At 42.7% G+C, this 25,591-nt stretch overlaps 2 protein-coding genes across 30 annotated transcripts in view; one reads left to right on the plus strand and one right to left on the minus strand.

Moving 5' to 3' along the window:
* Positions 1-25,591, plus strand: part of PPFIBP1 (PPFIA binding protein 1) — a 173,993-nt gene that overhangs the window by 68,397 nt on the left and 80,005 nt on the right. The gene's annotated exons all lie outside the window — the stretch shown is intronic.
* Positions 10,000-11,337, minus strand: CUNH12orf71 (chromosome unknown C12orf71 homolog). The gene is given in 3 exon segments (XM_057318759.1): positions 10,000-10,016; positions 10,019-10,289; positions 10,807-11,337. Coding segments are annotated over 3 exon segments (819 nt in total).

Genomic DNA, 25,591 nt, shown 5'->3' on the forward strand with positions numbered 1-25,591 from the left:
GCCAGCTTCCAATACACCGGTGTCCGGAAGTTGTTTCCTGCTTGAGGGGATTAGCTTTTAGAAAGGGAAATGTGAATCCTGGGGCATTCGCAGAAGTTTCAGATCATTTGTGGATTTATAGTGTCTTGCAATTTGTAAATTTTTAGCAATTAATAAATGGATTATTTGCTTAGAGAAGGGGGCTTTTTTTGATTCTTCAGAGTCAGAACAGGTTCTGAGTGAGGTCTGGCACGCAACACCCCTTTCTGAAGCCTTGCACCCAGATGGAGACTCCTTTGTTGTTAGGAGAGTGAAAAAAAAAAAGAAGCATCAAGCAGGAAATAAATGGCCTTTGAGGAGTAGCAAATCTTCAAATGTAAGACTTCTCCCAACAGAAAATAGTGACACCTCAAACACCTGTTTACGTTGACCCACAGCACCCCCTGGCCTGTTGACCCTTTCTCTGGCCTTCGCTTGTTAGCCAGCCAGCAGAGCAGCAGACTCACACCTCTGCGAGTCTGTGTCTGAATGATTCTGGAGGGACGGAAAGTACCACGAATTCTACCAGAGTGTTGTAGGATTCAGAAAGCGGTTTCTGTTTCCTCCCTTTGTGGCCCTCCTGAATCCTCAGAAGGTGCAGCTGAAAAAAATCCTTGTGTTTTGTATGGTTGTTTGTACTCTTTACCTGATAGAATACAGCCGATTCTTGTCGTAGTTCCATTCTCTAAAGTCATCGCAAATACTGAATTAGTGAATACTGAACCGTGGGCCCTAGGGCATATGTAAGCTTAGGTTCCTGTGAGCCCCTGTCACAACATTCTCTCAGTTGGTCAGTATATAGCCTTGTTCCTTTTTTGTTGTTGTTTTAAAAATTGTATTTATTTATTTATTTGAGAGAGAGAGAGAACATGAGAGCGCACGAGATCATGAGCGGGGCGGAGGTGTAGAGGGAGAAACAGACTTCCCACTGAGCAGGGAGCTCGATGGGGGACTTGATCCCAGGACCCCAGGATCACGACGGGAGCTGAAGGCAGATGCTTAACCGACTGAGCCACCCAGGCACCCTCAATAGCCTTGTTTCTGTTTGAAGGCATCTTATTTAATATTGTTGATTCATTAGCATTGAACTCACAGTCAACAGCGCTGTAAGCCATGCCTGAACAGAACTTATTGCACATGTCCATTTTTCTCCGCAAGGCACATCACAACCCTCTTGCACTTAGGAACGCTAGATAGCCCTTCGGCCCTCTGCCCTAGAAACACGTGTTTGTAGTATGAACGCTGATCAGAAACACGAAGGAGGTGTCGCCTTGTTCTGCCTTAGCTGGGACTCTGCTCGCGGGCCGCTCAAATGTTTTGCTGCTCTGTGCGTGCCTGAATGTCCGTCGAAAACACCGCTTGTATTGATTTGGGGGTTACAAATGAATTTTGGTGAGTGGGCACATCCACAAATATCTGTTGTGCAACATCAGGAAAGTGATCTCAGTTATTGTGGCAGGAACCCTTTTCAGTCCAGCGCTGTAGTTCGTGTACCAAACCAATCATTTAAGGTAAAAAATGAGTGACATGTTGGTGTTGTGACCATTATCTAGAACACATTTTTAAACAGCCTCGTGTAGGATGAAGACCGTTACAGACAGCTTGCCCAGTCATCATTCCTGTTGTTGAACAAATGACAACACCTCCGGCAGGCTTTGAACACCTAGAGGAAAGGAACAATGTCTTGTGTAGCCCTGTGTCCTTGGCATGAAAGGTGATAATGGCCAGCACATAGTGGAACCCCAGAGAGGGAATGGCTCCTAAAATGAATGAACGAATGAATGAATGAATGAATGAAAGAGCAAGAAGTTCTGCTTGGTAATACCTGATGGACTGCTTCAGGGCACCCAAGGAGTCTGGTGCTTCTCTTCAGCTTAGACAGTTTCCTGTCTCCTGCATTTATTAAATTAACTCCTTTAACGCTTACTAACTGTCAGAGAGAGTAGTGTCCAGGAGCTGGTGTAGCACTGAGGGTGTTGCAGCATTGAGGCCTGAGAGAGGAACAGGAAGACCACCAACTATACTGAGAAAACTCCTTCAGGGCTAAAACTGCATTTTAGTCCTTCTTCCATCTCACCATGGAGCCCGGCTGGTTGTTTCTTTCTTTTCTTTTTTGCTCTTACTCCCGCTGCCAACTTCTCTCCACTTCAGTCCCACTGCCACACTGCTGTGATTAGAAACCTTTCTAGAACATGGATTCAATCATCTCAATAGCTTCCTTCGCAGTTCCATTCTCCCTAGAAGATACAGTTCAAAACTCCTTTGTGATCTGGCTTCCATCTGGGTACTTCCGATTTCTGTCTCTTACCACCCTGTGCTCCAGCAAAAGTGCACTTTGCCCTGTTTGCCACCCATGCCTGCTAGGACTTTTGGCTTCCACATAGGCTGTTCCCTTTGCCAGTGTTGTCTGCTCCTTCTCCCAGGTCGTCCCCTTTGCTGTGTCTGGCAAGAGGCCTGTCCCCCCGACAAGTAGGAGTCCTTCAAGGGCAGGGCCTATCTAATCATCTTGGTGCACAGCCTCTGGTATGTTGTGTTCAGTAAATGTATTTGGGTGAATGAAGCTAAACATTGTCTGGAGGATTAGAGAATATGAAGGCTTTAAAAAAAAATCTTTTTAAGTAAAAAAAAAAAAAAAGAAAGAGGGTAGAATATCAGAATACCAGTTTCTACTCAGACAAATAGAAAGAGGTGACCATTCTTTTGTTCACTAGCTTTGTTGTACCAAACTGAGCTTTTCTACTCAGGAAACATCTACAGGACGCCACGCTCCCTGGCCCTCAGTATAAATATCCAGGGGCTAGACTTAATTAAAGTAGAAGCTAGTTAAATTTTATATGTGAGGAAATGACATGCAATTTCAGATATTATCTGTTTCAATTATTTCCTGCAGATTAACCATTCATTTCACCAAATATTTATCATGGAGATACTATGTCCAAGAAACTGGGCCAGGGGCTTTGGAGCATGGAAAGATAAGATAAGCAGAACACAGGGCCTTTTGTCTAGTGGGAGAGAAAGACATGGCAGCACATTTCTGTAAAACAGGATAAAACGTACGCTTATTACAGGGACTGCTATGGTAGCCCAAAGAAAGGTGAGATTATTTCTAGCCTGCTCACTGCTGTAGAAGAGCTTGAATTTAACAGGAACCTTAAAAGGGTGCATTTAGGAGCAAGTAGGTAGCAGGGCAGACTGACATGGTTTGGGCAGTTGCAAAGAGAGGGGACAGTATAAGCGAGGCACCGAGGCAGAAAAGCACAGGGAATAAATACCTCAAGGAGCATGAGAGGCAAGCGCAGAGCATTATAAAATAAGACTGGAAAAGTACGTTGGGATCTGATTTTAGAGATTTAATGACAGTTTACTTGGACTTCATTCTGTAGGCATAAGGCGCTGTGGCAGATTTTTAACAGGAAGATTTTAAAAAGGAACTATGTGACAGCACCTAGCAGCAGCTCAGATTTGTAAGCCCATACTGTGTGCCAGGCGCTTTTTCTAAATCCTCACCACAACACTTTGTGGTTAGTACTGCGAGGATCATATTTTATAGATAAAATGGAAAGCCCAGAGAGGTTAAGTAACTTCCCAGCATCCACAGCAAATTAGAGGTAGACCTGGGACTTGGAGCCAGAAAGTTTTATTTGAGGGTTTCAGGTCTTGAACCTGGGATTGAAGAGTGGGATTCAAGGAGTCTCTGAACTTTCTGAATTATTCGCAAAGTGTTAATATATGTGAATGTGTAAATTTGTTTAAGAAAAAAAATCTATAGCTTTAAGAGGAATACACCAAAAAATGTTAATAAGGACTCTAGAAGCACCCTGTTTTGCTCTCACAAGTTCCCCAGTATATTCAGTGCATTATATGGTGACTGTATGCTTATGCTGCTTCTTAGATTTGAGAAAGCAAAACACTCTCGCACTGCTGAAAATAAAAGGAGATGTTGAAAACAATCTGCAAGAATTAGCACTATAAAGTGGCAGGCTATTCCTTGATTTGTGAAAAACAGAAAATGTCCAAGGTGGTCTTTTTTGAAGGTAAACATGAGCAATCCAGGCCTTGGAACTTGTGATAACTTGAACGAGAAGAGAGCCCAGCTCTCCGTTGGGCAAAAATTATTCTTTTAAATCTCAGCAAAAGCTAAATAAACTCCTGAAATCTGAAAGTTTTTGATAAATGCCTGCATGCTAGTCTGCTTTCAACTGGATCAACTTTTTACAGTTAGAGGGACTTGTGGGATGAATATTTATTAACCCATGAGACGGAAAATTCCTTGCAGCCCGTGGTGAATCCAAAGGCAGGTGCCAGTGTGAATGAATGAATCCAGATTAGAGAATTGCCTAGCCTAGATCATTGGAGAAATCAATACCTAAGTTTCGTTTAAAGATTTAAGCTTTAAATATGTACATCTTTAAGATACTGTTATCACACAAGTATAGCAAATATATTATTTTCATAGCCGAGTTCTGGATTCCCTGCTTCCTGGAGTTTTTCTTAATATTTTTCCCATCTTTGTTTCTCATTTTCTATTTTATATTTTTTTCCTCGTCCATTTGAAAGTAAGTTACTGATACAGTGGTGGGTCACTCAATTTCTAAGAACCAAGGGCATTCTTTTACATAGCCATAATATTCTTATTACACACAATAAAATGATCTAAGATACGGTCCGTATTTGGATTTGTCCACCTATTTAAAAATGTTTTTTATCATAGTTTTGAGAATTTGATCAACAATTCAGTGAAGGATTATGAATAGCAATTGGTCATCATGGCTCTTTGGTCTCCGTTGTGAATTGTCTGGTCTCCGTGACTTTTTTGTTTTCTCTTATTTGGTATTTCATGATGTTAACATGTTTGAAAAGTCTCAGGTGATTGTCTAGAAGAGTGTCATATAGTCTGGATTCATCGGATGGTTGGATTCCTCCCGAGTAGATTCGGGGTAAACACAGGGTGCTAGCAACAATACAGTGCTTCTCTTCAGAAGGTACGCGATGTTGGTTAGGCTGGATTGAATCATTTGGTTAAACTGGCGTTCACCACTTCGCTCCATTGTAAATGTACCTGAACCCCTTGATAACTAATACGTAGTCTGCCGGGTAGTTCTTGGAGATCATGTGCATGTCTTGTTCCCTAACAGCCATTCACCCAATGGCTTTAGCATTTAATTTTTTTTAAGTTGTTATTTAAATTCTAATTAACATATAGGGTGATATTAGTTTCAGGGGTACAATGTAGTGAACTCAGCGCTTCCATGATTCTTATGTGCATCTGTTATGGTGGTGGTTGTGATAGGGTACTAATTGAATTTGTGGTCACTTTACTGGAGAAAAATTCTCCTTTTTATCCCCCATGCCTGTTTGGGGGAAAATCTAGGCCCCAAAGACAGAGGACAGTGGAGTTGATAGAAGGGAAACATAAAAACAACTCTCCAAGCCTGTATTAATGATGAATATGTCCGGTGTTTTCCTTTGTGAGTGGCTGCTCGGGAAAGTTCTGTGAGGAGAGGAAGGTCTGTTTAGTGTGGGGGATTTGCACTTAAAATAATCTTTATTGATACAGAAGAGGACAAATGAAGTTAAATTGCCATTCTGATGTCCTTCTAGGCCAAGAGAAATCAGTAATAATGAGGTGAATTTTCATGACACAGCCACAATCTGAATAGATGTTTATTGTGTGCCCTCCCATTTGAAAATGCCTCCGAAATCTTTCTTTGGGAAGCATATTAGATTGAAATCAGAGGGCATCAAAACTGTGGAATTCCTTTGAAAGGTGGAATAGTAAACAAATTGTTTAGTAGGGGGATTTCTTGGTCTAGGTTTATAATCCTTTTGGGAATTTATCTTAAGGCCTTTGTACCCACCCGACTCCTGACTGGCTCGCTCAGTGATTCCTGTTATCTGATGAGGATCTTATTTCACTTTTGAAAGCAGGGTGTTGTTCTCTTTGTTGGGGGTTGAGGGGGTAGCGGGGAAAACTTGATTCCAGGCGATGCAATATAAAGCCTCCTCATCCATCTTGAAATTAGAGTCCACTGCATGCAGTAGACCTTCTTCCACTTGCAACTCATCATGAAAAGACTGATTTTTGAAGCAGTTAGCTATCCCTCCTGCCGAAACAAAACCGTTCTTAACTTTGGGGTAAAAACCCTACCAGGCAGTCTTAGGAATTCATTTATAATTTGTTTCATTTTTCCTTTCATTGTTTGATAAGAGGATTTTGGACACAGTTTTTGTGACCAGGTAGACCTAGACCTCTGTGTCCTCTGGAGCCATGAACTTTCACATGATGTTAAGTCTGAAGAAAATGATTTTGCCTTTGTTTTGCTGGTATGGTGCATGCACTTTTTTCTGTCATTGGGATCCTGCTGAGTAAGAAATTGACACGGGGCGAGCTGTAAAATTTACACTAGTCTATCCGATTCTGTGTGTGAAGAAAGCTGAGTATGTTTGCTTGATAAATTTTCACTGTATTCTGGCTCATTATGATGTTACAGATTCTAGAATATGAATATTTAAGGTAATACTTCTCTAGTTCAAGTAGCTGAGCTTTATGGGTTTCGAGGTCGAGCAATTCACTTGAAGGAATGGTTTTAGTTTTGGGATAATGGGAACCCCAAAACATTGGGTAATTTAATTAGCATGTGTCTGTCAAGTGCAATCATTCGATGCTTAAGGTTACAGCAAAAACAGGATCTTTCAGTGACCACTTCCATTTTGCTCTTGGTCCTTTCAATGTATAGTGCGCCGCCTCCGGCCCCGGCCCCATGTATGTGACAAAAAGTGGAGAACCTGGTCATAGTTTAGCACGTAGCTGATAGCTTCATAGCATAATTGACACAATGATGAGTGAGGAGGTATTGAAATATTTCCTATTTTTAAGCACTTCGACTTGCTTTCTGAGATGTAGCATGATAACCCCAAAGAATATTTAAAATTCTAATTCTTTACAGAGAATATTTGTTGTAAAGGCTTTATAAAATACGTTGTTTGAATTCTAGAGGTAAACCTCATACCTGTTAAGCAGGTTTATATAACACTGAAAAATAAGCACAAATATGTAAGAAATCTTGCTAATGGACAGGGCTTCTTATTCACCATGGGCGGTCTTTTGAGGTAGCTCATTTTGGTTGAGTTTTTCTTAGAGCTGGACTTAATTACTAGAGAAAGAGTTAAAATAACCGAGCTCTGGTTACTAGTGCCATGAAGGTAGGAGATGTCATCTTTTAGACATAGCATACATCTAGTCTAAAGCAACATTAAGGCTCCATGTATATTTGTTGAATTAACATTTCAAAGTAGTCTCTAACTACTCCTGGTGTTAGGTTTCTCAGTCTGTGGGTCACCACCTCTCTTGACCTCATGGATTTCTGTTTTCTTCCTGCCTCCCCCTTTTACACTCCCATGCCTGCTCTTAACTCTGTCCGCCCTAACTTTTAACTTAAAGAATGGTGACTCTAAGCTGTTGTATTTCACTTTTTAAAAAATCGTATAGGAAAAAGTTGAAAGAGATAAGATATAGTCAAATCATTTTAAAAATTATATAGAGACAGACCACTCCATACCAGACATTGTGTTAGGATCCTGCCATAAAAAGGCACTAAGAAGTTAGTCTGTAGGTAAAATAGTTACGTAAAGAGAGCTGAAGAGTACAAGTCACAGGGTGAGGGTGGCAGGATGGGGACTGGGGGATGGCTTAAGGAAGGACGTGGTCAACGTAAGCCGGAAGGATCGTTCTTGGCCTCATAGTAACTCAAGAGTGGAGTCTTTAAGGACAAATTCCCCAGGCAGTGGGGGGGACTTGAAAAAGCAGTGCGGGGGGGGGGGTGCCTGGGTGGTTCAGTCATTAAGCGTCTGCCTTTGGCTCAGGGCATGGTCCCAGGGTCCTGGGATCAAGCCCCACATCAGGCTCCTCCACTGGGAGCCTGCTTCTTCCTCTCCCACTCCCCCTGCTTGTGTTCCCTCTCTCGCTGGCTGTCTCTCTCTCTGTCAAATAAATAAATAAAATCTTTAAAAAAAAAAAAATAAAAAATAAAAAAAAATAAAAAAAAAAGAAAAGAAAAGAAAAAGCAGTGGGGGGAATTCTCCAGGAATGGAGAAAGTAATCCCTGTGTTTTGTGTGTTGGCCCTTACGAGAAGCACGAGTGTCCTGTTGGGGAATGTGGTAAGTATAGATTAAAAGAAGATCTGGAAAGGGCGAGGCTTTGTGAATGATACTGGATGTGGTGGATATGCCGCAGTCGGGGAAGGAGGTGCCTAGGTTGGATCTGGAAGGAAGGGACCAAAACTCATGAACAGGTGCGGTAATGGGACTCAACATCTTGGTGAAGTCAAAGGGCAAGTGGCGGTGGAAGAGAGCGTTCAGGGGAGCCAATCAAATGCGAAGATGTTCTCAGAGAGTTGGATAAAGTGAGGAGTGCCTGTAAAGAAGCTCAGGACATGACCATGAGCATATATTGCTAAGAAGGCCCTGTTGTTTGATTTCTTCCCTCCCATCATACTATCCTTCCTTGGGCAATATCATCCCCACCGTCTCTCACACATAACCAGTCAGAACTGCACACGTGAACACCACATCGATTTATCCAGCAGCTTCAAGTCCTCCACCTTAAACTAACCACATTTGTAACTCAAGCAACCTCAGACATGAAACTTTTAAAAATCTGCCTCCTCGTGTTGATTTTTAGTGCTCAGTGTGCACCTCACACAGACTGTTATGACCTGTAACCTGTTCTAGTCGTATGTTTACATGGCTTTACGTCTTGACTAATGAGCCACCTGAGCCCCAGGGATTGAATTTGTTTTTGTAAGTTAGAAAAGTACTTGGCACTTCTTGTGCTAAATATTTGTGGAAGGAAGAGAAGAAGGAAGGAGGAAAGGGAATTGAAAGTAGGGAAAGGGAGGAATTTGAGGCCGAAGAATCCTATGCTTTAAGCGCATGAGCTCTGCGGGTCATAGGCTGGTAGCAAAAGCTGAAGAAGGAGGGCTCTCGCATAAGCCTGTGCGTGTTTAAGGAAGACGGCAATGGTCGTGGGGGCAGGCCAAAGGGTGAGAGGTGAGTACAACTTAAAGAAGTTGAAATTTAGGGGAGAGTTTATTGCCGTTTGTAAAGGAATTTCAGAAGACACAGTGGGGAATGGACTGGGAGAGGACTGGCTTGAGTCAAGATCTGCAGAAACCCATAACTTTGGGTAAATATTGCTTCTGTGTGGGAAATATTTCAATGAGAATTACTCTGAAGCTGTCACTCTGGGATGTCCCTTGGATTGAGTGTTCTGGGGAGATCCTCTGGAGAATGAACAGCAGCAGCAACAATGAAATCGTCATTAATTATATCATTCGTTCTCGCAACAACCCTGTGAGGTTCGTAGTATTAGCCTCCCCATCTTCTGAACAAGGAGGGTTAGACTTTGAGTGGTTAAGTCGCATTCCCAATCCTCACATTCCTCCCAAGTGAGCCACTTATTCTAGCCAAGGCAGCATACACTAGAACCAGTCAGGTCCCCTGGGAAGATCAGATCCGCCGTCTGAACGGCTGAAACACTGCCCACTGAAATCCGCTTCCTGAGTGATTCAGTGTCCTCTGCCACTGGTTCGAGCCCTGGAAGTTCAACCAAAACCACACTACCATCTTAGGACTCTGATGGGTTATACTCCTGCCTTCTGAAAATGGGCATTTGGGTTAATATTAAAATAAGTGAAAACACATAAAAATAGAGTAAAATACAGTAAGAAGGGAAGAGGAGGAGGGAAAGATAATAAGGAGTGAGGGAGGATAAAGGGAGGAGTGAGGAAGGATAATACTACTTAAAATTCACAAAGAATATTTGTCAGTCTTCTAGACAACATACAGATTCTCAGCCTGAGTCAAGATGGTGGGCTGGAAGAGGAAGACATGAATAATAAGAGTATGTGTTATATTTATTAGAAAACAATTAACTCATGGGGATTGTAGAATAGGGGCTATGAAAAGGTTAAAAAATCTGGCTATAGAGGATGTCCTATTCGAGGAAGTCTTGAGGTTGGATTCTCTTGCTTCTGTGAGAGAGTCTTCTCTTTTGTGCCGGCTGATTGAGGCTCTCAGTGGCCTCGGGGTGTAGTCTCCTGAGGAGTGAGGAGAGGACTTGCTGCCTTAGCCAGCGGAAGACCCACCTGAAGTTCACACAGGAGAGGGCCTGTGTTCTAGAATGAGTGTCCTCCTCCTGTGGCTGACCCAGTGAGACTGAGGAGGTCTCTACAGTGCTTGTCCTTTGGCTGCCAGTTGTCTGGCTTATCATCTGCTGAGAAAATGAAGGAGTTAAATACGTATAACCTGGACAGCAGTGGGGCCCATATTTACCCACTTATGGAATTCAAATCCTTTTATCCAAAATAATCCAACTGTAAATGTGAAATTTTAATACTTAAACACACATGGGGCGGGGGTTCATAACTGTTAGTCTTTTCTTAACTTCCGTACCCTCTTTTCTCCTTCAGTGCTCCTCAGTATTTTCCCTTCGACTCTACCCTGACCCCTTTCCTTGCTGTTAGCCTCCTGCCTCCAACCACTGGCCATGTTAGACACTGAGGGAGGCTGGCCTTGCTTCAGAGCAGATGGTAATGCTCCATGCATTTCGAACTGCCCCCCCCCCCCAACCAGGTTCCATCCCCCTTTTGCCTGTGAGGCATCCCTCTGCTCACCTCAGCAAGTTCATGTTCCCGAAGTCTTGGAGGAATCTGTGGAAACTGGATGATCCCTTCATGTTGGCGGGTGTGGGGCAAGTCCTGACAAGTATCATGTTCTTGATGACTGACCTGAGCTATGTCTGAAGGGGAGCTGCTGAACAACTGGAAAACTTCCTCCTTAGCAGATCCAAGGAGTGCAGAGTCATCTTCTTCGTCATCTTTCTGATTTTCTAGAAATTTCTCAAGCTTTTGAACAAGACTGTCCAATTTGCTGAGAGTCAGTTGTGTGTTCTCGTCGGGGTACTTGTCTATCCACTGATTGCTTCCATTTATGTCCCAACTAGCCATGGAGTCTGACTTGTTAGAGCCCACATCAACATCCCAGGCCAGGGTGATGCTAAGTTTGCAAAACTGCTTTGGGTCGCCCCGAATTTGGTCTCGTCTCCTCAGGAGTCTGCCTGTACTTTCAGTCCTCCACGTCCCTTGGATGGGAGGGACAAGGACTGCAGGACCCTTGGAAGACATGTCTTCACAGGAGATGGTGTTCTCATAGGAGAATGTGTCTTCACAGGGGAAGTAACCCACAGAGAGGCTCAGGTTTGATTGAGAGCTGCTGTCTGTGGTGTCCGATCTGTCACTGCTACAGGGTGAGTCTGCCATGGAGTTCAGGGACTCACATCTCAGGTCTCCCTCACTCAGGAATCTTCAAAAGAAAGAAAAAATAGGTGGGATTGGGGAGAAGAGGGAAGTCATGGTACTTAAGCAATAAAATTATCCATTCCTTTTTTCTGTTTGTAACTATGCCATTCCAGTAGTTCATCCTACTTTTGTATTCTTTAATGAAGGGCAAAAAAGGCCACCCCCTCCCTTGAAAAAATGTCTTTCTTTGTATGGCAGCCTCTCCACTAATCCTCTCCACCTGCTACCGCTCATCATCTGTCTTGCTGCAGTTGAAACAACTTGCATTATAAGAGAAAAAATGATCATTGTATAAAATTTGAAAAATACAGAAAAGTATGAAGATGAAATTAAAATATGTTTATGATCCTACTGTCCAGAGATGTGGATAACCATCCCTGAAAACATTTTGGTGGATTTCCTTTTCTTTTCTTTATGTGCACATACATGTGTACCCGTGTGTTTGTACACATACGTACACACATATACGTGGATGTCACACAGCTTTTGAAGCTAGGATTATTGTATTTTATGGTAAAACCTACAGTAGAACATGTATATGGCTATTTTGTCATTTTTAACGACTTTCTTACTGATGACCGCTAGGTGGTTGTTACTATTTTAATAAATCTTCAGTAAACCCCCTTATCAATAAATCCTTGTGTCTCCCTTTATATATCTGTGGCTTTGATGGATCAAAGATCACCGATAGATTAAACTGGAGTTGATATGAAATTGCTTTCCAGAAAGGTTATAGCCATTTAGATGCCCATCCTCCCTCCATCTGTTGGCATTTTTCAGTGCAGCTTTTTCTGTGATGCCCCAGTAGGTACCTGGGGGTGGAGGAATAACACACACACACGCACACACACACCCACACACACGCGCAGACACGCAAACGCACACACCCACTCCGTCACGCCCTGCTCTGGTGGCTGCCCACATGAACACGGCGCTGCCAGCTCCTGAGCCATAAACTGGGGAGGTTAGAAATCCTTCAGATCCTGACTCGCAGTGGCTGGAAGTCCAACTGCCAGAAGTCTGTGTTCTGGGACTGTTGGTTACTATGGCAACACAAGGACCCAAGTTAGAGTCAGAAATGTGGGAAGAGAAAAAAAAGGGATAGAAAGCCACAAGAGCTATCCCCTTGCTTCCACACTATTCTGTACTCATCCTGTCTTGGGCTGAAGAGGATCCCTTTTGAGGGCAGGAGAACAAAGGCGATGGTAGTTCCTTCCCTCCTGTCACGTGGGTGTGGAAGATGGCTTCTGTCTTAAGGAGTTTGGAGCCTAGTTGGTGAGATGGACATAAACAGCGTGTCATAGGACAAAATGGTAAGTGCAGCAACAGGACTTAAAAATAATGTCATGGGAGGGGCGCCTGGGTGGCACAGCGGTTAAGCGTTTGCCTTCAGCTCAGGGCGTGATCCCGGTGTTATGGGGTCGAGCCCCACATCAGGCTCCTCCACTGGGAGCCTGCTTCTTCCTCTCCAATTCCCCCTGCTTGTGTTCCCTCTCTCGCTGGCTGTCTCTATCTCTGTCGAATAAATAAATAAAATCTTTAAAAAAAAAAAATAATGTCATGGGAGAACGAAAGGCGGTACCTCACGCAGCCAGGGTGAGTTTGGGATGGGGATATTAGGAAAGGCCTCCTGGAGGAGATTACTTGTGATCTTAGTATTTATGAGACAATAGGAGTTGTGAGGTAAAAGGGGTAAGGGGGAGGTGTCTCGGTGGCTCAGTCAGTTAAGCATCTGACTCTTGATCTCGGCTCAGGTCATGATCTCAAGGTCGTGAGATCAGGCCCTGTGTGGGGCTCTGTGCTGAGTGTGGAGCCTACTTGAGATTCTCTATCTTCCTCTTCCTCTCCCTCTCCCCCTCCCCCTCCCCCTGCTTGTGCTGTTTCTTAAAAAGGGGGGGCGGGAGTGGGGGTGCGGGGGAGGGCCTTTTCGACAGAGGGGAGAGCTTGAGCAAGGACACCTAGGTGAGAAACAGCTGATTGTGTGGGGAGATCAAGCTTGATGAGGTAAATGGGGGTCAGTGAGATCATGGAAGGCTTTCTGCCCCTGTTGGGGAGCTTGGATATTATCCTGTAAGGCTGTAGTCAGGATGGTGGTATTCATTTATCTGGCATTCTTCCAGGTAATTCAAAATATATTGAAATACTTGGCATGATTAAAACAAAACTTACAATGGACTTGGCAGCATGAATGTTATTAGTTGACTTTCATGAGAATGGGATCCGTAGGTTTGCACGGGGTTGAGGAATGAATGAGAGGAAAGGGAGTGAGAACAGTGAATACAGACTGTACTTTAGAAATGTCTGAATGAGAAAGTAAGAGGAGGAAGCAGAGTCAAGGTTAGTTTTTGCACCCATTCCCCCAAAGAAAAAAGGGGCAAGGAATCGATACGGGGGAGAGTTCAAAATATAAGAGATTGGCTGCTGCTTTTGGAGAGGGTAAGGGCGGGATTCATGGCATGGGTAGAGGGATAGGTTGTTATCCCCTGATATTAGAAGGAAGAAAGTGAAGATGGATATAGAAAAATTTGTAAGAATGCTATGCTGAGGACCTCCATTTTCTTCTTCAAGTTTCCCAGCTAGCCTTTTGTCTTATTGCAAGATTAAGTCTGCATTTCTTTTACACCAATTCTGTTAACTGCCGCCAAGAACATGAGGTGTGTTGGTCCTTTTGGAATTGAAAGCATCCCTTGTGTTCACCAAGCCCTCCCACTTCCCAGGCTGCTCTTCCCTTAACCGCTGTTGTGAACCCTTCCCTTTCCAGTGGCACTTTCCAATGGCATCATGAAATTATTTGGGAATTGGTCAGGTCATAGCTCCACAGTGACCCAGTCTGGTTACTTGGCCTTCGCTGCTCTAGTGCTCTCAGTGGGTAAATCATGGGTGAAGGTAGTAACTCTTTCATTGTTTCCATATGTGTAATTCTGAGGACAGATGTGGGGTCATGTAGGATCAAAGGCTCTCAGTGGCATAGACTAAACCAAAAAAACTTTTCTCTGAGCAAAATCATCTTGATAAACTGGGCATAGCAACCTCCAGTCTGATCTAAACTGTGAGACTATACGATACTGATTTTCGGTCAATTCAGTGATTTCCAGGAAGGGACTAGGGCACCTTCTTGGTTTCCTGGAGATAAAGCCCATGTGTACTCTGAACAAATATATTCGTAAATTAACATTGCTTAGATTTGCTTTTGGTCCATTTTGTAAAAAGGTCGAGTTTTAAATAGCATTAAGAGAAACCGTAAGGTTTTTATATTTATCAAAAAAGAGGCATGGATTTAAACACACACACACACACACACACCCCAGAAAAAAAGCCAAGAAATACAAGTCTGACTTAAAAGAACCTCAGCTCAATGGAATCTATCAGTTGCTTAAGATCCTTTCCAAATATTTTTCTGTCTTTATTTCCATTTAACAAGATTACATTTTTTAAAGATTTTATTTATTAGAAAGAGCCCGTGTGCGCGCGCGCGCGCGCGCGCGCGCGCGCACACACACACACACACACACACACACACACACACACACTGGCAAGAGCAGGTGGAGCGGCAGAGGGCGAAGCAGACTCCCCACTGAGCAGGGAGCCCGCCTTAGGGGCTCCATCCCAGGACCCCGGGATCACCAGCTGAGTCAAAGGTAGAAGCTCAGCGGACTAAGCCACCCAAGTGCCCCGAACAAGATTACATTTAAAGCTTGCTGTGCCTCGGGTTTTTCACTGTTGTACTGGTTTACATTTTAGGTTCTGTTAAATAAGATTGTTTTTAGGCAACTTTGTTTCAGATGGAGTTGGGGAAAAACCCTGTCTTCTACCCAACAGCTGGCAAGTGACCACAAGTCCCATGAGTGACTGGGGAACTAGATTAATCCCAGGGCGGTGGCATCAGGACCTACAGACTCACTGGCATTTATTGAGCATTTACTACACGCAAGGTCCTGTGCTAAGCACTTTATACGTGTTTGTTTAATCCTCACAGCAACCCAATCTGTTACGTATCATTATTGGCTCTGTTTTACAGATGAAGGAACCAAGGCATGAGCATTTATGTAACTTGCTCACATTCCAAGATCATAAACCCTAGAACCTGGATGTAAACATAGGAAGTCTGGCTCTAAAGCCCATACTCTTACCTCTACACACTCTTGTCTCTCAGGGTGCTGACTGCCTCCCTCCTCCCTCGAAGATCCCTGGGAGAGGTGACCCAGCCCAAAAGCAAACCCATGTTCTCTTTCTTTGAAATAAACCACTTTGAGTAGAGCTGTATGTTCTAAGAGACTTGCAGGAGGTGCGTGTGGTACGTGGGACTGGCCCAAAACAATGGCGTCCACATTTGGGGTGGGCTAAAAGACTTAGAATGGTTGTTCAACAGCTTCCTCTTTGGCATAATGAGACCTGGATCACCCGGCTCTGGCTTTTTATAAAAACCCTTGTGACTGCCTCCCAGAGCACTGGGAACCCAGAAAAGCATTTGTGAGTAGCTTTCTTTCCGTGAAGGTGAGGGAAAAACTGTTTGTGGTACTGTTACCCATGGAAATGGAACACTTTGAACTAAATATAAACATTTAAGTTGGAAAAAATTATTTCCCAGCCTAAACCACCAACATTTAGAGTGATCCTGAAGATAAAAGAGTTTCAAATGGGGGAAGCCTCAGAAAAGACTTGAAAGTTTATTTATTTATACACTGTTCTCTCTCTCCATATTTATATATACATGTACAGTTGACACTTGAACAGCACAGAGGTTAGGGTACTGACCACCCCCCCCCCCAGTAGCAAATCTGAGCATAACTTCTGACTCCTCAAAACTTAAATACTAATAGCCTTAAGAGATATTGTATTGTTTTAGGGGAAAAAAATCCATGTATAAGTGAACCTGTGCAGTTCAAAGCCACGTTGTTCAAGGGTCAACTCTGTGTGCATATACATATATATGTTTCATCTTAATATACAACTCAGATAGTGAGAGGATCTGAAACTCGCCTCCTCTCTTGTCCAGAAAAGAGGGCATAGTTTGATTTTATATGTATGTGTGTACACATACATATTTCATTCAGCTGTCATCTTTCCAAGGAAGCAATGGCATATAAGCTCTTTAGGACGCCATGATGAGCAGTGTAGTCAATTCTAAAAGATGACTCAGCTTTCACCTGTAATAAGAGATCAGGGGATTTTGGGTTCCTATTAGCTTATGTTAATTTTTTTAAGGCTTTAATTTGATTTGCTGGTCAAGCTTCTCTTGGATCACTGTTAATCTAAATATAAGCTGGCTCATCGTCACCATTTCTCTTGAAGTAGAATCATCCATAATAAAACCTCCTCAGATTTTTTTACTTTTTAAAAATATTTTCTTTATTTGTTTGAGAGCAAAAGGTGGGGAGGGGAAGAGGGAGACCAAACTGCTCAATGGGCAGGGAATCCAACTCAGGGCTGGATCCCAGGACCCTGGGATCATGATCTGAGCTGAAGGCAGACGCTTAACTGACAGCCACCCAGGTGCCCCTAAGATTTTTTAAATGATAGCATGTCATGAATTTACAATGTTTTAGGTCTGAAGCTAGTAATAATGATAACTTTAAAAATTGGAACACTTCCTAAAATCCACTTGGCTTGATGGGATTTGGAACCTAAATATACAAAGTAGGAAGTTTCTAATTTAGAAGTTAAGCTACTGTCAGGGTTAATTTTATGTGTTGTCTTCACTGAACCACAGGAAACCCAGATATTTGAGTAAATATTTTTCTGGGCATGTTTGTGGAGATGTTTCTAGATGAGATTAACATTTGAATGGGTAGACTGGGTAAGGCAGACTGCTCTTCCCAACGTGGATAGCCATCAAGCTAATGTTTGAAAGGCCTGACTGCATACAGCAACAAAATGAGTAAGGAAGAATTTGTTCTCTCTGCCTGTCTCTGAGCAAGGACATTGGTCTTCTCCTGCCTTTGGACTCAGACTTGAACTTATTTATCAGTTCCCCTGGTTCTCAGGCCTCTGGCCTTGGACTGGGACTTTACCACTGGCTCTCCTGCTCTCATGGCAGATCTTGGGACTTTTCAGTCTCCAGAAATGCATGAGCCAATTCCTTATAATAAACCTGTGTGTGTGTGTGTACACATACATATATACATATATTTACTAGTGGTCCTGTCTTTCTGGAGAACCCAGTCTAAGATCGCTGCTTATTTTTTATCTTTTGAAATTATGAACTATTTTAACAATACAAAAATAATCACAAACTCTGTGGTATGGTGCAGTAAGGACACAGCATCACTTCTGTGGTAGTCTTGCCCATAGTGCATAATCACGGCCTACGGATGAGACAGTATCAGACAGACCCTGATTATGAGCCATTCAATGAAATAACTGACAAGTGTCGAGGTCATTAAAACAAGGAAAGATGGAAAAACTGTCAAAGACTGCAGAACACCAAGGAGAAATAACAACTACAAATGTACTTCTGGGGCACCTGGATGCTGCAGTTGGTTAAGCGTCTGACCCTTGGATTCAGCTCAGGTCTTGATCTCAGGTTGTGAGGTCCAGCCACCTGGAGACCCGTGGGCTCTGCCTCAGCCGGGAGTTTGTTTGAGATTCTCTCTCTGTCTCTGTCTCTTCCTCTGCCCCTGCCCCCAGAGTAAATAAATAATTTTTTTAAAAAAGTACTGAGGGATTCTGGGCAGGATCCTAGAATAGGAAAAGGATATTGATGGAAAAAGAATGATTTCGATATGTTCTTTATTTTAGTTAATAGTTTTATAATAGTATTATATCAAAGCTAATTTCCTGGTCTGATCATTGTCCTGGTTCCACAAGTTGTTGGTATTAGAGGGAGTGGGCAGGGGGATGTATGGATACTGTGTTTGCAACTTCTCTGTAAGTCTAAAATATGGTCAAAATAAGCATTTTTAAAAGAATACATAAAAATATAGTAAATAATGTAAGAAACACCTATATACTTACAACTCAGTTCGGTCAAGTCTGAACATTTTGCCATGTTTAATTTTTAAAAATTTTTAAATTTATGTTAAGATTTTATTTATTTGAGAGTGAGAGAGCACAAGCCGGGGGAGCAGCAGGGAGAGGCAGAGGGAGAAGCAAGCTCCCCGCTGTGTAGGGAGTCCCCGATGTGGGACTCGATCCAAGGACCCTGGTATCATGACCTGAGCTGAAGACAGATGCTTAATCGACTGAACCACCCAGGTGCCCCGATTTTTTTTTTTTGAAGAAACAAAACATTTTAGGTAAATTTAAGACCCTTTATTCTCCTCCATTTTCCCTACCCCATTTCTCCTATGATCACTCTCCTGAATTTGACGTTTATTTATCTTAGACATGTTTTAATATCATCTTTACATGTTAATATATTGTTTAAATTTTGGAGACAAAAACCAATGTAAATTGAATTTAATTTTAATGCTACTGAACTGTACACTAAAAAATGATTGAGATGGTAAATTTTATGTTACGCGTATTTTACCAAACACACACAAAAGGTTGAAAGGGGAGGAAAAAAACCTAGTGTAAATAGACTACAAGAGATTTTCTTTAGAAAACAGGAAGTCCCCTTATTCCTGTAGCTTGTTTTGTTTTATAAGAATTATTGTGACAAGGGCATCCTTCTTCCAAACTGAATTCTTAGCTGAAATATGTACTGTTTATTTTTGGGGGTGGGGAGAGGACACTGTACAATTTCCTACGCTCTAGTTATAGGTTTATTCCTGAACAGACAAAACCTTATCAAAGCTCATGTACCTGATTAAAGGAGAATGGTGTTTGGTGTGCAGTAAAGTTAAATGTTGTTAAGCCTTTACTGATGCTACATACTCTGCTAGGGGCTTTCACATGCTTGGTCGTTTAATTCCCATGACAACTGCCTGACTTGTGTATTTTTATCCCAATCTTAACTTCTTGTGCAGTTCAGATTACCCAGATCTGCCTTCAGAGGCCAGAGGCCCCCTGGAGGAGGCTGCTGAGAACTAGCCTCAGCTGCTTCTCCCTCGTGGGCTGCTGCAGCTAGCGGACAGTGGCCGTGGCTGAGAGCTATCGGTCTCCTGTGTACAAGCATTTAATAGCAAGCAGGCACAAGAACTGTGCCAGCCAACAGAGAAGCTACTAGCCACATGCGGCAATTAAAATTAAATGAACAATTTGGTCTTCAGTCACACTAGCCAAATTTCAAGTGCTCCGTGATCGCCTGTACCTAGTGGCTAGCTTATCCCAGGGCAGACAGCACATTCCCAGCGTTGCATCGAAGTTCCGTTGGACTGAGCTGCCCTAGAAGGTCTTTATGCTGTGTCCTTTTGTGTATTTGGGCAGCCCTCTGAGCAAAAAGTTTCATTAGAGGCAGATGGGACAATAGTCTAGCCTCAGGATTTGGCAGGATCAGGTGACAGTGTTTCCCCCAAAGCATCTAGAAATAGGCTTGGTGGTAATCTTCAGCTAAGGGCGCCATTTTGAAAGGTTTAGACAACTGGGTTGGAGAGATTCTTGTTCCCACTTCAGCATAAACAGACCATGTCTGTACAGTACTTACAGCCCACCATGAACACCACTTGATTGATGAAAAATCATTTGTGGCAACCATTATACTAAACAACAAGCTCTGGGGTTCAGCAGATAATTGACTCGGTTTTCTGTTTACATGAGTTTTTTTTTTTTTCTTCTTCTTTTTTTCAAGAAAGGGATAGAGAGAGAGGTGGAGAGGTGGGGGGAGGAGCAGAGGGAGAAAGAATCTTAAGCAGGCTCCACACCCAGTGCAGAGCCCGACATGGGGCTAGATCTCAAGACCCTGAGTTCATGACCTGAGCCAAAATCAAGAGTTGGATGCTTAACCGACTGAGCCACGCAGGTGCCCCTATGTGAGCTTTTGATTAGTCATTCAAATGCTAACTGCCCCAGAATATAGGTTAAAAATAATAATCGCCTTTGTGTCACAAGTGGCTAGGTTGAAGTATTTTGAAAAATATCAGGCATTGTAACGGACTGTGTATATTCTGTCTCATTCAGTCCTTACAACAGCCCTTTCCCAGTGGCATTGCTGATATTAACCTCATTTTGGGCTGGCTTTAATTCCCCAGGGGCCTGTGGGCTGACTTTAGCATAATTGAGACGGTTGCTTCTTTATTTAAGTGAGAAGTAAATGCAAATTATTTATACAGTTGCCAAACAGATAGGCATGTAGCTTTCTTGTTTTATTTCCTAATGTCAAGGCTTCTACCTACTTTAGACCAAGATTGGTAACGCCTCACACAACACCAAATGCGGGGAATCCATAGTCTTCTCCTAGCTCTCTGTTAAAATACTCCCTATACTTTTCCAGTTTTTATTAATTTAACAGCCATGTGCCTACCGATTGAGTGCCTATCAAATTCCAGGTCACTTCTAGCAACAGCAAATCCATTTTTAACTTGGTTCTGCTTTATCTACAAAACAGAGATAATAATGCTTTTCTTGTAGAGTTTTGGTAATGATTAGAGATTGTATATATGGAATGCATGGTAAATGGCTTATTTTTATTCCATAGTTAAGGAAATTGAAACTACTTCTTCTTTCATTGGCACTGCTTCTCTGGAGAAAATGTTTTATTTAATTTTAAAATTTCAAACATAGGGCTGCCTGGGTGACACAGTTGGTTAAGCGTCCAACTCTTGGTTTTGGCTCAGGTCATAATCTCAGGATCGTGGAGACTGGGCCCCGAGTCTGGCTCCACACTCAGGGAGGACTGTGCTTGTCCCTCTCCCTTCCCCTCTGTCCCTCCCCTCACTGCTCACGTGTGCTCTCTCTTAAATAAATAAATAAAATCTTTTTTAAAAAAATTTCGAACATAGACTCTGATTGTGTATCAGAATTGTGTGTGCATTTAATAATTATACTTGTGTTTGTAGGATTATCTGACCATCTCCTTCCCCTGGGCTGAAGTCTCCACAAGAGAAAGGTGGATGCATTTGGTTGTCAGGCAATTTCTATAGCCACCAGCTTGGTGCCTGGTCTGTGACACACACACACACACCCCCCCCCCCCCCAATTCTGGCAGTCATAAGGAACCACCAGAGTTATCCTTTCTCAGTGTCTCACTTGGAAACCGCACTGGAGACTTTTCCATTTCTAGTACATTCTCCAGTTGGGTTGGAAATGCCTGGAAGGGATCCTTCTGGGGCTAAGCAGAGGTCTGGTGAAATGAATCCCGACCAATCTGGACATTTAGTTCTTGTTTTGCCATTATTCTGAATTGGGTAGATGGTCCTCTTGGTGGAGAGGGTTTTCCACAAGAAAATCTTAGGGGTAGAGGATGGGGAGGATGTAGTGTAGATTCCACTCTGCAGGTGCTTTTAGGTATCTCAGGGGAAACAAGAAACTACAGAGCCTAGTTGGCAGTTTACTACGGTTCTTTAAAAGGCAGCAATAAAATGCTTGAAATGCAAAGATTTTGTTCCAGTTCTCTGGGGTGTTGCAAAGGAAGGGGGGGTGGGAATGAGGTATAGAAATCTAGGGAGATGTGCTCAAGGTTGATAATCCAGAAGGACCCCAAGAGTTCAGAGGTAGAAAGACTAGCATGCAGCTCCCAAACTAACCCAACAGGAGAAAATATGAATAGGAGGTGGCCTGCGCTGTTTTCCTTAAATTCTGAGAAATCAGAAAGATGGTATGTAGTATCTGGAGAATGAGTAAAGAGTGAATGTGAATAGAAGCAGAAAACGTGAATACCTATTTTAAATAATGATTAACTTCATTTTAATTAGAAGGGAATTAGAAGAAAAGCAGACTGGGAATAAGTGAGCCTAGGTTGGGGGCTGGGGGGGGGATGCAGCTTGCATGTCTTGCTGCCTCTCTCTGGCCGTTATCATCAGTCATCACAGAGCTCCTACTAGCACACATTGCCCGGGGGCCAAAGCTTCCTGTCCTTGCTCCCCCTCCTACCTGTAAAGGCTTTTTACCTGTCTGTCCAACCTTTCCTTAGCACAGATAAAGCTTTCTCTCCACTTCCCTGAAGCTAAATAAAATTAAGCTACAGTAGGTTCCCCACCTCTGGCTCAGATCTCCCACAGCATCTTTGAATAGAGCTGTTGTATGTTTGCACAATGGTCTCCATTCAATTATGAACCACTTGTGCATGCCTCCTTTGGAAGACAGTTTGTTACCCAGAATGCACTTGTGGTGGCCCTACCAGCATTGGGACTGGTGAAAATGACATTGGTTAATGAAAACTATAGGAAATGATCGGGCAAGGCATTTCCAGATCTTTTTTTTTTTTTTTTTTTTAAGATTTTATTTGTTTATTTGACGGAGAGAGAGACAGCCAGCGAGAGAGGGAACACAAGCAGGGAGAGTGGGAGAGGAAGAAGCAGGCTCCTAGTGGAGAAGCCTAATGTGAGGCTCAGTCCCAGAACGCTGGGATCACACCCTGAGCCAAAGGCAGACACTTAACGACTGCGCCACCCAGGCGCCCCCATTTCCAGATCTTTTAAAGTTAAAAAAGTTAAATTATTTTTAGAACAACACAAGATGATTATGGAAAATTAGAAGATAAAAGACAAAAAGAGGAAATACGTTTTGGAGACGACCAAAAGAAAAACTTCAAGGTTAGAAATCACATCAGTGGTTGCCAGGAGCTGGGAGTGGAGAAATGGTATCTGCTGCAAAGGGCAGAGAGGGAGCTCTTTGGGGGCTAGAAATAATCTCTAACTCATGGTCCAATAAAAATGTAGTTTGAGCTACAAATGCAAGCCAGTAACTTTTAATTTCCTCATAGGCACATCAAAAAAGGAAAGAGAAACAGGTAAAATTAATTTTACTATATTACTATTTAACCCACTATATGTAAAATATTATAATTTCACCACATATTAATAAGATCTTTTGCCTTTTCTTTTTTTTAACCAAGTCCTTGACGTCTGTTGTGTATTTTATACTTACAGTACCTCTGATTTTTGGATTAGCCACACTTCAAGGGCTCAGTAGCCACATGTGGCAACTCTAATGGGCAACACAGTTCGACACTGTTTGGATGGTGGTCACACAACTGTGTGCATTTATCAAAAATCCTCAAACTGTGTACCGAAAAAGGGTGACTTTTGCTATATATAAATTATACCTCGATAAAAAAAAGACATTTTCCTGTTAGGCAGAATGAGCCAATACGTGTTCCTTTCATGACCATCTATTAAAATTATTCTCTTAAAATGAATCTCAGAAATAGAATTTGGCAATTAAAAAAAAATAAAACTGAAGAGCGTGCATTAGAACCGCCCAAGGCAAGGACTTTCATAGATTTCAGCCGTGTGTCTATGTGCCAGTTTTTCCATTACAAAGTTTGGAAAGAGTGAAAATTTAATTAGACAGTGCTGCAGTTTTTAAAAACAGATTTGCATGTGTTTGACAAAAGAGATGAGCACAGATTGTTTTGAGAAAGACCCGATGCTAATTCTAGGAAAGAGCTTGTTGTTTTCCCTTCTGTTCCATAGCTCCTTCTCTTGCAGTGGTATTAAAAACCGCTTGTCTCTGGACTCCTTTCTGCTTCTATTATATAACGTGCTTTGTAGTAACTATTTTGACTGTAGATCTGTCTGCGGGCATTTTTTAGGGTGTGTGGGGGTTGGGGTGGAGCTCATGTACCCACTTGACAGGAGGAGGTTGTGGGGCAGTGAGTTGTGGGGGAGCAAGTTTAACTTTCATAACTAAAGCCAGGAAATATTTTTGGCTGTGTGACAGTGTGTCAGTAGTTATAAATAATTTCATTTGCTATTTGGCAGCTATATTCGTGTTTTCTTTTTGCACCTAAAACTCCCCGTTTAAATTTTGTTGAAGCTAATGTAAACATTCACAAGTTTGAGAATTTAGGGAGATCAGAAAGATGGTATGCAGTATCTTGAGTAAGTCTCAGAGAAATAGGTGAAAAGGGTATCTTCGAAATGGCTGTGTAAAGCTCTGCTATCTGGGCTGAAAAGGAAAAGATAAAACTCATTAGGTCTGAAAAGCAAATTCTGTAAGTGTAGGCTGGGGAAGACCTACTGGTAGTACATATAAAGCACAAAGTGTGATGTTGCTGCTTTAAAACTTTACAATCTGCAGAATACATTTAGGAAGTGAACCACAGGGTCAGGAGCCAAGTAAGCCCTTCCGCTTTTGTTCCAATTCAGTTCGGTGTCCTGTGCTCAAGAAGCAGTTAATTTAAGTCTGTAGTTCTCAGGATAGCAGTTCATCTACAGCAGGACTGAGCGAACTTCAGTGTGCATTGAAGGTGCATAGCTCTGGGCCCAAAAAGTTCTATATAAGAGACTAGAAGTGGGGCCTCGGTATCTGTACTCTTCCCGTGTACTTCCAGTGGACTCCACCTTGAGACACACTGATTTAGAACAACTGCTTAGACTTTTATTAGGTTTTCTCTGTATATTAGTTACTGATGAATTCAAATAAAAGGCAGATCCCTGTTGGGGACGTGCTATGGCTTGCAACACGGGGCAGTATTCCAAGTGGTGTAGCCGGTATGAAGTGAAGGAACTCAGAGCAGGAGGGCAGGGCCACCGACAATTGACTCAAAGATATGGGCAGGATTCAGATTGGAGGAGATGAAACTGGGTGTCCAGACACCTTGAGGGAGATAGCATGGCAGTCAAATGAGGAATGACGTCACGTGGGGGAGGAGCTTTACGTAGAGACAGACTGTTTTAGAGTTCCGAGGAAATTTTAGCAGGAGAAAAGGATTATGGGCATTAGGAAGCAGTTGTGAAGGAAATGTAATTGATGGTTGTCCATGGTTCCTAAACTTGGGTGTGCATTAGAATCACCCGGAAGACCTGTTAAAGCGCTGAGTCCTGAGTCCCACCCTCAGAATTTCTGAATCAGTGGGTCTGGGGTGGGGCCCGAGAATTTTAATTTCTAACAGGTTCCCGAGTTCTGTTCATGCTGCTTCCTCTGGGGACCATGCTGTGAGACTCACTGCTCTTAATGAATTTGGTAACTTAATCTATCAAAAACCCATAGATGAGGACTGGAACACATTGTGGGGGCGAGGTGGAGGACGGGATGGTAGTCACGGTGTTTTGTGACCTAGAACTCCTACCAGGTAAGCTGTCTTTTCTCCCCTTTCTTCTGAGATTTATTTATTCTCAGAGCAACTGGTCCAACCAGAAATACTCTAAAGGTAGGGACAGGAATGTGGTCATGGAGAATAATTTGAGAACCATAGTCATATTCTGAGTATGGCCAGAGTACTTCTAAAACT

Source organism: Ursus arctos, unplaced genomic scaffold (assembly GCF_023065955.2).
Source record: "Ursus arctos isolate Adak ecotype North America unplaced genomic scaffold, UrsArc2.0 scaffold_26, whole genome shotgun sequence".
NCBI lineage: Eukaryota > Metazoa > Chordata > Mammalia > Carnivora > Ursidae > Ursus > Ursus arctos.